This window comes from Lissotriton helveticus, chromosome 1_1, assembly GCF_964261635.1.
Source record: "Lissotriton helveticus chromosome 1_1, aLisHel1.1, whole genome shotgun sequence".
NCBI classification, from domain to species: Eukaryota; Metazoa; Chordata; class Amphibia; order Caudata; family Salamandridae; genus Lissotriton; species Lissotriton helveticus.
Genome location: NC_136057.1, coordinates 1725741925 through 1725755283, shown reverse-complemented (window position 1 = coordinate 1725755283; position 13359 = coordinate 1725741925). Strand labels below are relative to the sequence as shown.

Below are 13359 nucleotides of genomic sequence, written 5' to 3'. Positions count from 1 at the left end.
AAACATACAATGTGCAAAAGTATGAGAGAATTCCAAATTTTCACGGACATGTGAGGAAAGGGAAGGGTTTGCCATGTGAAGAAAATATTTAACGTTTTTTTTAGATGAAACATCAACAATTTCCTAACTCAACATATTTAGATTTACCATAAGGCAACAATATTTCACATGTAGAAATAGAGAAAACAGATGTAATTGTATGTGTCTGTCATAAAAACGTCACACCAATGCCCTGGTATGCCATGACCCGGTAGAAGTCTTCAAACATTTTTTATGGTATTTCTGGATCATGTCCATGAGGTTTGCAGCAAGGGTTGCACAATTTGTACTATATGTTCTTCTTCGCATTTATACAGGTACGGTGAGAAATGGCATGGGCATAAACCAGTGCACGGTTCATGCAATAGTATTAAAGAATGATTTCGACTAATTCTGGTAAAATGCCAATAAGACTGTACTACCCATGTGCCTCACTTTTGTAAAAATGAATCTTCACAGAATCATGGCTCACTATTGCAAAAGACAGCCTTTATCTGAGTTTCCAGAAGGGAAACTAGGTTATTTTGCATCACTAGTAATTAGCAACAAATATATACATTTTATAGGAAGTGCTAGGTGTGTGCCATGGTATTGCAATGTTTAACAAGCCAATGAATATAGGTTTCTGCCAGCTCAACACATACTCAACAAATTATTACAATAAAAAATCCTGTTCTTACTCCCTCACAACCAAGCCCAAAAAAATACATATAAAAGGATGTGAGTGCATCTTTCAAAACAGAGGCACTTGCTTTCCTCAAGTTGCATTCCCTTTGCCATTCCACTTCATAGCCACCAACATGTCCCAACAATCGACCAGTGGGAGGCATGGAAACAGCGGCAGAGTCAGCTTCAGCTCTCACTCTGTCTCTCGTGGAACAGGAGGGGGTTCTAGACACAGTGGTGCTATCAGCTTTGGAAGCAGAAGCCACCACAATCTAGGGACTGGCAAAAGAATGTCCACCAGTGGCAGTAGCAGCAGTTACATGGGTGGCTATAAGTCTGGTGGCTTAGCTGGAAGTATCTTTGGTAGTGGCGCAGGCGGTGGAACTTCTGGTAGGTTTGGTGGTGGGTTTGGGGGAGGATCTGGATTTCCAACTTGCCCACCAGGTGGCATCAAGGAAGTTACCATCAATCAAAGTCTCTTGGACCCACTCAACTTGGAGTTTGATTCAAATATCCAAAGTGTACGAACACAGGAGAGGGAACAGATCAAGACGCTCAACAATAAATTTGCCACCTTCATTGATAAGGTAAGTCCTTGGTCTTCAAACCTTGATATTCAGTTTTATTATCATGAATAGAGGACCAACCATCGAATAATTGAATAATTGGTTATGTATTATTCGGGAGAATAATTTTCATCAACATACTAAAAATAATACAAACTGCGATAAATAGGCCTGCTTCTACCTCCCACACTTTATTCAATTTGCTGTTACATTGAATAGCAAGCAAGGCCAATAAATATCTTTTAGAGCTGCTAAAAACTCAGAAACGAAAATGATTGATAGAAAAGCACCGAACTGGACATATTAAAAGGATTTTGACACTTCTTAGTTAATTTATTAGGGCCTGCATGTTTACAAAGTTATCCTTCCTAAGAATGTAGTCCATTATTCATTTTTGTTCATTTGCAGCACAGTGTTCACTGTTTAATGTATAATTTTGGTTTTTAATGACACATCTGATGTTGCAAAGAAAAATTGTGTTGTATACGATCATTGTTTAGAATCTAGCTCATTTACTAGTAATTGACATATTTTTTACTGGATAAAAGGACAATTGTACAGGTTTAATTGAACTGTACGGTAAAGTATTGATTGATACTGATATATATGCATTATACACCCATTCCATCAAAGTTTGGATCTTAAAAACAAAACTGTCACTGATTAAAATTGACAATAATTCCAACTTCATCAAAGATGTCACAGTTGTTTTCCAATATGAAATAATACACAATTTTTCAACAACAGTTTTCGTAATCCTTCAAGCTTTCACAATATATTTTGAAATACAATGAATAACTTTCATTCCCCAGTACTTTCACATAATAGCAATACCTATTTACTAGTTCTAATACCATATTTCAATATTAGTTGAGGGGTTTCTCCCATCTTTTTAGCAAGTTAGAGAGGAAAGTTAAGGCTGAAGTGCAGCTAATTCTAAATGCCTGCAAAGTGACAAGCACAGAAATGACCACATTATTCAATTTAGTTAACAGCGTAACATCTTGAGGGCATTATCCCCAGGCAAAACTTCATGTAGAGAGATGCCGGTTAAAGGCAGAACATTAGATTACCATAATATTCCTGGATTCTAGTTTTTTTTAATACAGAGAAATGCAGGGCCAAAAGATCTATCAAAAATTCAGTTAAATCATTGATGATTTATGTTTTCCTAATATCTGCTTTTGATCAATCCTGATGTTGTATGGACTCATGAGTACAAATCTAACGAATCCATTGAAAGATCTATAGCAATCGTTGTTCAGAGGAAGGAAGAAACCCAGAGAAGGGTTGCCATATGATCTGCCATTAGGCGATCTAGGCGATCTAGTAAAATTGCTTGAGAAACTATAAAGAATTAATTGTCCACTCTTAGGTGCATATTAGAACTTGTGATTGCAGCATCATCATCAGCAACACTGTTAGAGTACAATTCCATCCTTATTGACTTCATTGGCGTGGACTTTAGTGACATGCAGATTTTCCTCAAAAATTCTCTCTATACCTTGGTAAAAGCATTTATTTTTTTGTGACACTAGAACTTAACTGCCATTTTTTTCTCTAGACCTAATGAGGAAGATATGGGTCTCGTGGATATTTCTTATTATGATCTAATATATAAATATGTATATATGTATATATATATATATATATATATATATATATATATATATATATATATATATATATATATATATATATATATATATATATATTTTTTTTTTTTTTTTTTTTAAAAGAAGGTCCAAGCTTTTGTATATATATATATTGTTGTTTGGTGACTAAATCTACCTGGCACCCTGGCACCGGCGCTCAATGGTAGGCGAGCGGCGTTTCTTGGTAGCACCTAACGGGTGATATATATATATATATATATATATATATATATATATATATATATATATATATATATATATATATATATATATATATATATATATATATATGTATATATATGTATATATATATATATGTGGAGTTGTGGAGGATATTTCACTTTTCAGTATTTGTGGCTGAGACAACTCTTTTTTTTGCAAAAAGGGTCACAGTTTCTAAATTATGACTGTTCAATAAAAAAGCATCTCTTTAGGTCCACCACTAAGGTCTGTGACTTTGGTGTATCCACCTCTAGTTTGCTCTTCACTAGCCTTGAAATGCAAATAAAAGCCTAGGCAAATCATTGTTTCCTTGCCAGCAATGCCCTATCATCCATAGATAGAAAACACAGCATAAAGTAAAGTTTTTTCTATTGGGCCATCTCCTTCATACGTAGCTAAGCACCGAGACATATGATTAAATAAATAGATTAAATTGAAGTGGGACAAATAAACAACCATGGTGAGCACCCCTACTAATGGATACGTGTTGTTGCCATACAGCATCACATTGCAATTACTCGGATATACTACAGACATTCCTTCTATTAGCCCTTCGAGTACAGTACAATGTTTGTAGCATATTAACACGTGTGAAAGGCTAAGAACCCACCTCCCTCGGCCCCACTTTTGGAGGAACATATTTCTTGAAAAAATAAAACAGATATAATCCCTGTTCAACAGTGCCTAGTTTGTGGTGAAAGCAGGCCAGCTAGGTTTCTGTGCTTCTATTAGTAATCAAGTAGTCCTGTTATCTTCCAGAGGCAAATATTTCCTAAAGAATTTCCTTGTCCCATTGAACAATAAGATGGGACAGTATTTAACCAAGTCCATAGGATTATCCTTCTTAAATATGGGCACAACAGATTCTTCTCTCCTGGGTGACAATACTAGACTCGATTCCAGGATGTTATTGAAGAGTGTTGTTAACAATACAAACCAGGTATCCAAATAAGATGCAACGAAATCTTTTGTCACAAATTTTGGTCCAGTAGGCTTTACCTTTCTTTAGTCTTCAATAGTCTCCTCAACTTCCTCTAATAAAATGGAAGCAATATGAGATCTAGGTGGTATTTCTGTGCTACTTATTAGTTATTACCCTGCCCACAATCACCTAGTGCTACATTACCATGCAGATTTGAAGCATTGTACTGCAACACTAAAATGGCATTCTGGTATGTTTTCACTTTCTGTTATCCCTGATCTCGTCGTAAACACCGTTCGCGTAGAGAAAGTGATCTGAAAGCAGTTTCACTTCTTTACATCATTCTTTGTTGGTTAATTTATATACTCGCTGGGTTTCAGGTACGATTTCTGGAGCAACAAAACCAGGTTCTGGAGACCAAGTGGCAGCTTTTGCAGGAGCAAGAGAAGAAAAAGGGTCCTGGAAAGGGCCTTGATTCCTTCTTCGAAGCATACATCAGCACCATAAAGAACCAACTGACCTCCAAGACAAATGAAAGAGGTCGCCTCAGCGGAGAATTGAAGAACCTGGAGAATCTTGTTGAAGAGTTCAAGAACAGGTAAGAGAAACTCTGGCATACTGCACAACCCTAGCATACTACCAAAACAACAAAGGAGCATGCACAGAAATAAACCACTAGAAAAGTGCTGTTTTCCGTAAGGATGGCTAACGATTATAACCTGCGACTCTCTGGCCTAGTGCAGGTTCGCACACTATAACAAAATGTTTACAAATTGTGCACAAATAATTTATAGTAGATCAATAATTACCTGGAGTTGAAGGAATAGCTGACTATTACGCTATTTAATAGATTTTCAGGAGGATAACTTCGCTTGAGCAAATGATATGGTTTTATAACATTTACCATAAAGGATCATAAATCTGACCTTGATTCAAATTCATTACGATCAGTGCCATTTCACGTTTGCATTTTGGATGAGGCATTTCATCCAGCTTCTACTGGGGTTGCTCTGCCACCAACTTCAAGCACAGCTTGCCCACCTTTCCTGATGGCTTGACGTCGTCCGTCCGGCGCTTCAGGGGCCTTACTTATGAAGGCCTTGCGCCGCCGGTGCGTCACTTTTAACATGGGAAAAAGTGACGCACCGGTGGCGCAAGGCTTTCATAAATAAGGCTCCAGGTGCCTTTGAACTTGTGTAGAGGCTGTGCTTAGAAAAACAAACCATTACTTAATCTCTCTTGCTTTTGACAGATACGAAGAGGAAATCAACAAGCGCACAAATGCTGAGAATGAGTTCGTGATGCTTAAGAAGGTGAGTGAAGGCGCTTTTAATCGCGAAATAATGAAAACGATGACAAGGACAACCATTTCAAGGTTTTAGAAACGCTCTGTGTAAACCGTTTTAAAAGAGTTTGCTCCAAAACCCTTTTATCGTTCAGATGCATGGAACTTGTATGAGGGATTACGTTGACAACATGTAACGTATCCCTGATGGCGATCGATTGAATCAGATAAAATTCAAGCTGACCTGTGTGATCCTGAGCAAAGTAACCCGCTTATTAGTCGCTCCAACATGAAGGGAGGTGGCCACTTTGTTGGCATGGACACTTCCTCAGCATCTCCACTGCCCTCTAGGGTCCTTTCCCGTCGTCCTTCACACATGACCTGGAAGTGGTGATCAGAAGGGGACAGTATATAAATCTGTGCCACCATGGGTACGTCCTCTTTGTTTCATGGTTGCCCCATGGATGGTGGCGCACCAGGCCGATGAAGGAATCCAAGTATGCAAGGCTGAAATGAGGTGGGTGGGGAGGGACATATGGCATAGCTGAATATTCATCCTGGGGCATCAGTATGATTTTCTCCATGCTTTTTCCAGGTTCAGGCTTTCTAGTCCTAACTGAGAGTTGCCCACGTTTTGATGATTTCACTGGGTGTGAACAGTTCTGGTCGTGAGTGCCCTGAAGAGAGATGGTCTGTTGAATAGTTGCCGGGGCCTACTTGGAAATCCCAGTGAAGTTATCCCTGACTCTTACGTGTCACGTTAACCCTATGACTGTATTTGGGTAGATCCATGCCATTGCACAAGGGAGCGCTCTAAGCTTTAGTGGTCCACAGATTCTTCTTCTTGCTGTTGCTGGTAATGTTTCGATGATCACCTGCTTCCTTTCAACAGGATGTGGATGCTGCCTACTTGAAGAAAGTGGAATTGCAGTCAAGGGTTGAAGCACTAACTGACGAGGTCAACTTCCTGACAAAAATGTATGATGAAGTAAGTTACTTAGCACTGTTATCCCCAGTCAAAGCACCACTTGATTAATACATGAGGCAATTGTATATGTAGGGACAGTAGGCAATGGCACACACATGATGCAGGGTTGGACTGGAAAGTAAAACTAGCCCTGGCCAACATGTTCAAAGCAGCTCTAGAATGCAGGGCGCCAAGACTAGAATGTGGCCACAGAGGCATAATTGAGTCACGGTAGCCCATCCTGCTTTCAAATTCTGCAGTTCTCTGTGCAAATGCCAGAACAGCAGAGCTAGCAGAATGGCCACCTAGCCTGACGTTTACCAGTACATGACACTTTAACTTATTGTGAGTGGAAGGCAAATGTGGAAATACATGTAGGGTGCAGTGACTTGTCATGATATGGAGAAAATAGTAGCACACATGATCAGATGATCCCTTGTACACATAGGTCACAAGAGGCTGTAAGGGAAACTCCGTAGGTGAGCCCGTGAGGATGGGAAAGAGAATGCATCATCCTTCCGTTAACATATTGTGATAGGTAGAAGACAGACCATACCTCATTGGCATTTGGCTGGGTCTGGTCAAATGTTTTTTTATTACATTAATGAGATGTAAAATTGTTATCACTTGGGACTATCCCTTATTGGTATGTATGGGCCCCGCTTCTTGCTGGGATAAAATGTTACACTACATTGGCACTCATTAACACACGATTTGCTTTTTCATTGAAGTTGATATCCAAAATTGGACTGCCGTAAATATCCTTCCATTGAATAAACTAATATTGTCCAAATGCATTGGTCATGTCCCTGACAATGTCTTCCTGACCACTAGTTTAATGCTGTGATTGTAAGCGGTGCTGATAGCATAGCACCCACTGCACATCCCTTTCTATGTTGAAAACAACAATGCAGCTCTTAAGAAGCCATACCCTAAACACACAAGAGGGCTCCCCCAGGTGAAAAGATGTTCAGCAGCCTGGATTCCGTTTTATTAGAGATTTGTTGTACATTTGATCCAAATTTGTTTGACCTGTGTTTTTCAGGAGATCAACCAGCTGCACTCCCAAATCTCAGAAACCTCGGTTATTCTGTCCATGGACAACAACCGCAGCCTCAACTTTGACAGTATCATCACCGAGGTGGAGAATGAGTACAAGGAGATTGCAAAGAAGAGCCGGGCTGAGTCAGAATCTTTTTACCAGCAAAAGGTGAGCACCAGCTGTTATTGAGAGAAACAAAAAGGCACCACTGCAGGAGCACATGCTGTGTACTATAAAGGATTCTATCATTATTTGTGACCTTCAGGGACCATTGAGGAAATCTGCTTTAGCAACCAAATAGTAATACAATAGAGCTTAAATCACAGAGCAAAATTGATGAGGCACAATGTAAACAACAGCACTCAACCGATCGCTCCATACACTATCTCATCAATCTTCTCTAAATCAGCCCAAAATAGTTATTTTGTGACACATAATGTCCAAATTGTTTTCAATAATGTAATCCCTCTGCTGCCGTATGGTTCTATATGCGGATGCTAAGCTGAATGTCCTAATAGGTGAGACCGGAGCAGTTTCATTGTGCGCATCATTACGGCCACTGGCTTCTGTGACCCATTATCGATATTGTTGGGATGAAAGAGGAGTCGTTGATCTTTCAGTCTCTCACGAGACTTGCCTGTTCGGTAGGACCACCAAGAACCATTTCAGTCTCTTACGTCGAACACTGGTCGTTGACCATCATTAGCTCCTCAAGTTCCCCAAAAATCTTCTTCTGACTGATTAGTGATTCCCATCCTCAGCAGTCACTCTGACTTTTTCACCCAATGGGTCATCACTTATGAAGTCACCTCATGACGGCAGAGTGAGATCTGGCTCCACAGTTTCTTCTTCCGTCTGGCTGACCCTCATTGTCTGCTTTCATTTTAACCCCCCTTTCCTGTTTTGGCGCAGCAATGAAAGTATTTTCTGTGTGGACCAAACGTCCCTTTCTTATATCTTTCATAAGTCCTTTTTGTGTCATGGTAAAATTATTTAATGGAGTTTCTTAGCCAAAGCCTGTAGAACCAGGATAAGGTGGGCACTTCCTTCCAATGACACTTACAAAGGACAGTGTTCCCCAGAGAGTGTTTCCAGAGGGTGCTCGCTCCTTATATTGGGTGTCATTCCCATTACAAACAATAGCCAAGAGATTCCTGCTCATTGTGAAGGAACCACAGTACACCTCGACCCTAACACACACGTTTTACTTTCAGTTTGAAGAGCTGCAGAAGACAGCGGGTTCACACGGCAACGATCTGCGCAGCACGAAGACCGAGATTACTAACCTCAACCGCCAGATACAGAGGCTGAGGGCAGAGGAAGAAGCTGTGAAGAAACAGGTACAGTGTGAAATATGTGTCAACAGAGCTCAGAAGGAGTTCCACGTGAACAAAGCCACAGTAATGTTCTAAGTAGTAATACTAGCTATGACTAACGAGTAGCAGGCATGAACGTCCAAGTTGTGCAGGAAACAAACAAAGCAGGTAAAGAAATAAATACCATATAAAAACAGTTTTGAAATATACCTCGGCAATAAAATTTGAAAATTATAGTTATTGCTACAGTTGAACTCGTTTTATGGGCTCAATTCAGTTTGTTGTTTCTGAGGTGAGGTGCTTAAGATCAGAGGTGGTAATTAAAGTTTCCAGCACATACAATTGAACTTTCTTGAGACAATAGGAGATTGGTAAAAATGACTGCTTTAATTAAGAAAGAGCTCATTCATTTTTTTCCAAAGGTTGCCAATTTGAAGACGGCTATCACAGAGGCAGAATCGCATGGGGAGTCCGCCATCAACGATGCCAAAAGAAAGCTGGCTGACATTGAGGCTGCCCTACAGAAGGCCAAGGAGGACTTGGCACGCCAGCTGAAGGAGTACCAGGAGGTGTTGAGTGCCAAGCTAGCCCTGGACATTGAGATTGCCACCTACAGGAAGCTTCTGGAAGGAGAAGAGTGCAGGTGGGTGCTAAATTGGATGTATGCTATTAAAGACCACTTTGATAGATAGGGGTATATATATCTATGGAGGCCCATGAGTGACCTCTGCTGCAGACCATATAGAGTGAAGGCCAATGAAGGCGCTATATTTGAGGATAGAGAAAGTTCGTTTTGGGTCAACGTGCGTTCATCTGGTGACAATGGGTTGGCTTAGTAGAACGTAGGAGATGAACCTCAACTGAAATTAAAAAGAATATGTATATTGGGGCCAAACTATGATTTTTGCTTGAATCCAGATATCAAAACATTTAGAGATCAGAGCAAAAGTATTCAAAGGACCCTCCCCTTCTCAGATGAAGACAGAAGACCGAGCTTGGGTGAAGTGTAGAAGCAATATTTACCTGTAGGTCCCGTAGAGAGGCTCGAGTAGTGCGAGAGAGTGAGACAGAAGGAGCAAGGGAGAAACAGAGTAAGCGAGTAAGAGAGAGCAAAGATGAAGACTATGGGGCAAGCACAGCTGTTGGCTTATTTACTGAGTTCAGAGACCAGCCTTGAATTGCAGGTGCAAATTACATGGAAACGAAAGAGGGAAAGCTTAGCTGCAGAGGAGATAGTTGTTCCATTGATGACCATTAATTGTGCTCGGTTTGTTAACATATCCCCTCTAACATTTGTGTTACCGTAGGGATTCTGGGGCTACATTTGGCACATGTAGTTTAACATTCCATCCCTAGATGAACAGCATTTTCCTTTAAAAGAAATATATATTTTTGAGTGTGACTGTGCAGAGTAGGTGCTGCAAAAAATGAATAACTGTAGAATGCAGAGCGGGCATGACACTTATATTTCCCCTTTGTGAGTAGCCTCCAGGCAGAAAGCAGTGGTTAAAAAAGAGGTAGCTTCTGTCTGCATAGATGTTTGAGAGACTTTGTAGGGGGTGGCATGGCAGACCTGTATCTGGGAGGAGGCCATCCGGTTTCCATTGGCTATCTAAACCCTGGCATATATATGACTTGAAGATCATCTGTCTATTGTTCTCTTCTCTTTCAACGATGCTGGTCAACCTTCCTTGCCTTACGCATTTGTTTCACATCAATTGATGAGCTTGGACTATGTGGCGTTTTGTAGTGTCCTGTGCAATTTCTGTCTTCACGATTCCAATGCACTGGTCACATAACATGGACGTCCTTCCAATGAGCTTGTCATTCCATGATTGACAAGTCTAACCTTGTGTCTCCTTTACAGGCTATCAGGAGACTGTGGCACCAAAGTTAGCGTCTGTAAGTTTCTATAGTATTTAATTTTGGGAGGGAATATGGGTTCCTGTATTTTTTCGGCAATTAAATGATGCTGATATCTGTCTATGATTTCTTCGCAGCCGTGGTCAGCAGCTCAGGAGGCGGCGCTGGAGGCTCCATGGGTGGAAGCTACGGAGGCAGTGTTAGCGGAGGCACTGGAGGTGGCTTCGAATACGGCGTAGGTGGGAGCTCAGGAGGAGGCATTAGCGGAGGTTCTGGCTATGGAGGAGGTAGCGGCGGAATGGGCTTCAGCAGCGGAAGCGGACGCAGTGGTGGCTCTACAGTTGTGAAGAAGACCTCATACTCCATGCAGTCCTCTAGCGGACGGCGATACTAAATGACCGACTCTCCCTCCGCACTGATGGCTTACCCTGAAGAAAGATCTGAACCGCTAATAATCAGCAACAAAACTGGACCTTTATAAAAATGAGCATTGTTGTTCTGCCCGCACAAGGAGTCTCGTGCTTTTCCCAATCCAAAAGCAATCCAAAACTGTGCTCTTATTCCCCAAGACAGAGTCATAACATCAAAACACAAATTCTTTGAAAAGTCTAGAGTGTTCGCTTACATATAAACCTAAATTACTGAGTTTTCACGTGTGTTTTCTGAGGGTAGTGAGGACCTATGTACGGGATTCCAGACTCAGATCACGATTTCCATAACAAGTATCTGTGCTGAGCAGCACTTTTCACACACTGGTCTAAGCTCCAGTTGACACCCCAGTTCGTACAATTGACATTAAAACTAGTTCAGAGTAGCATAATAAATATCTTGGCCTGTTTTGAATGGTATAAAATGGCAGCGAATGAAACTGCCCTAAGTTTAGGGCACAGTCCTTGTACGTTGATTATTGACTACCTGAATAAAGAAAGCTGTTACCTTTACTTTAGGTCAAGCATTTTGTGTGCCTTATCTGCAAAGTACATGAGTATTATATGAAACACAATTTGCTGATCTTCAGTATAAATGTTGTACATAAAAGCGTAACTCGTGCAAAAATTACACGAGATACAGACACGAGGTTGGTTTGGGCACAAAATGTCTAGAACTGTTCTTCAGTTCTCAGGATAATTTTTCTGCTTGAATCAGTCTCCCATGCGTACATATTGCATGTAAAAGGTTGACAAGGAGAAGAAAATACATAAAATACACAAAAACCAACAATCAGTGATTATGAGAGATTTCACGTGCATAACACAAATGTTGCCCCTGTTTACTTATAGTAGCTCACTCTTTTTCCTCCAAGTACATCTTGGGCTTACAACCATGAATTTTGTTTATATTAAACCTTCTGTGGAAGTCCCTGTAGATTAGTACCACACTAACTGAGCAGATGTGTTCACAGCAAGGCACACTGAAAAGAATAGAGGGAGGAAATAGGAAGCAACAGGCTTGGTGCTAGGATAGGGGTAACCCTACTAATGGTTGTCTTGCCTCCCTTTATAACTGAGAATGCTGCATAGCTCTCACGTTCCTCAGTTCCAAGGCTGAGAACCCCAACAACAGCTTCTGATTGCAAACTCTCTATGCATATACTAGAAAGAGTTTAAGCATAGTCAGACTGGTCTTTGACATAGGCCGGTTATCACATAGTCAAGAGCCAAAGGGAAGTAATTCTATTGCTTCTCAGTCTGGTAGATGGTTCACAGCTCGTGGTGCAACTTTTCCAAAGCAGATATCCTGTAGTCTCTCACGTGGACTACCATCCATTCCTTTTGCTTAAGATAAGTCATGTTTTCCGCAACTGCTTTACTGCATTTTCACTGCATCTTTGCACTTCAACATGGTGGTTCTTCATTTTTGTGTTGAATAAAGGCTGTTTTCATCGCTTTTCTTGGTCTTATTCATACTGTGTGAGAGAGTTACATGGCAAGGAGAGTTCTATGAACAGAATGAAATACATCTTTAATGGCAAAGTTCACTGGGCCACTTGCTGGGTCCTAGTATTAGCTCAACACTGGTGATGAAGGCAGGGGGACAGTGTTTTTGAATCACTGAAATATATATGTATATACATCCCTATTCGGACCATAACCCACTGCAAATATGACTAGGATGGGGGATGCTAAGAGCCCCAACCCCACTTGGCAACTACAGCCAGCAATGCTGGAAGACTAAGGGGCAGATTTACGAGGAAGTGCTGCAGCATGGTATAGAAAGCCCTTTGGCTGCTCGCGCTGCTGCACTTCCAAAGCACAGGAATGTGACATATTTACAACGACATGTTGCATTCCTGTGCTCTCCCATGCGCTGGTGCACAAACAGCTACCATGCCCCAGCGCAGGCACCCTTGCACATTGGTGCAAGGATGCCTGCGTCATTGGGAGATTGTTTTAGTGCAGGAAGGGGCACCTTCCTGCACAAAAACAATCACTACAGGCAATTTCCTCTTTCAATGCGTGCTGTAGAATGCAGCACGCATTGAAAGAGGAAAAAAGGAGGAATGAAAACATTTCTCCTCGTTGCACCTCGCTACGCCACTTGTAGGGTGGCGTAGCATTCAGACGCATTTCGCGATTCACGATTCCTCGTAAATCTGGAAATGTGTCTTTCTCCATGGGTGCTGCGTGGGAACACCCACAGCAACACCCATAGAACGCCCCTTTCACACAAAGTGCTGCGTGTAAAGGGGCCATATTTACAAAGTCAGGAAAAGCCACGCAGGGTGGCTTTTCCTGTCCTTGTAAATATGGAGCATGAAAATACGCCACCAGTATGTCACAAAATGGGACTTACTGGTTGCGCAGGGGGCTTGTAAA

At 41.2% G+C, this 13359-nt stretch overlaps 1 protein-coding gene across 1 annotated transcript; it reads left to right on the top strand.

The window, feature by feature from the left end:
- The first annotated feature begins 792 nt into the window (after positions 1–792).
- LOC144833425 (keratin, type II cytoskeletal 6A-like) lies at positions 793–11489 on the top strand. The gene is made up of 9 exons (XM_078689164.1): positions 793–1292; positions 4451–4668; positions 5323–5383; positions 6248–6343; positions 7368–7532; positions 8579–8704; positions 9103–9323; positions 10548–10582; positions 10681–11489. Exons 1-9 carry the CDS (start codon positions 840–842, stop codon positions 10935–10937), a joined length of 1632 nt encoding a protein of 543 aa, XP_078545290.1. The 5' UTR covers positions 793–839; the 3' UTR covers positions 10938–11489.
- The last annotated feature ends 1870 nt before the right edge of the window (positions 11490–13359 follow it).

Excerpts from the sequence above, each read along its gene's own strand:
- LOC144833425 (XM_078689164.1), top strand. The coding sequence starts at position 840 with ATGTCCCAACAATCGACCAGTGGGAGGCATGGAAACAGCGGCAGAGTC. Across the intron at positions 1,293-4,450 it reads TTGCCACCTTCATTGATAAG|GTACGATTTCTGGAGCAACA; the intron begins GTAAGTCCTTGG and ends GCTGGGTTTCAG. Across the intron at positions 5,384-6,247 it reads AGTTCGTGATGCTTAAGAAG|GATGTGGATGCTGCCTACTT; the intron begins GTGAGTGAAGGC and ends TCCTTTCAACAG.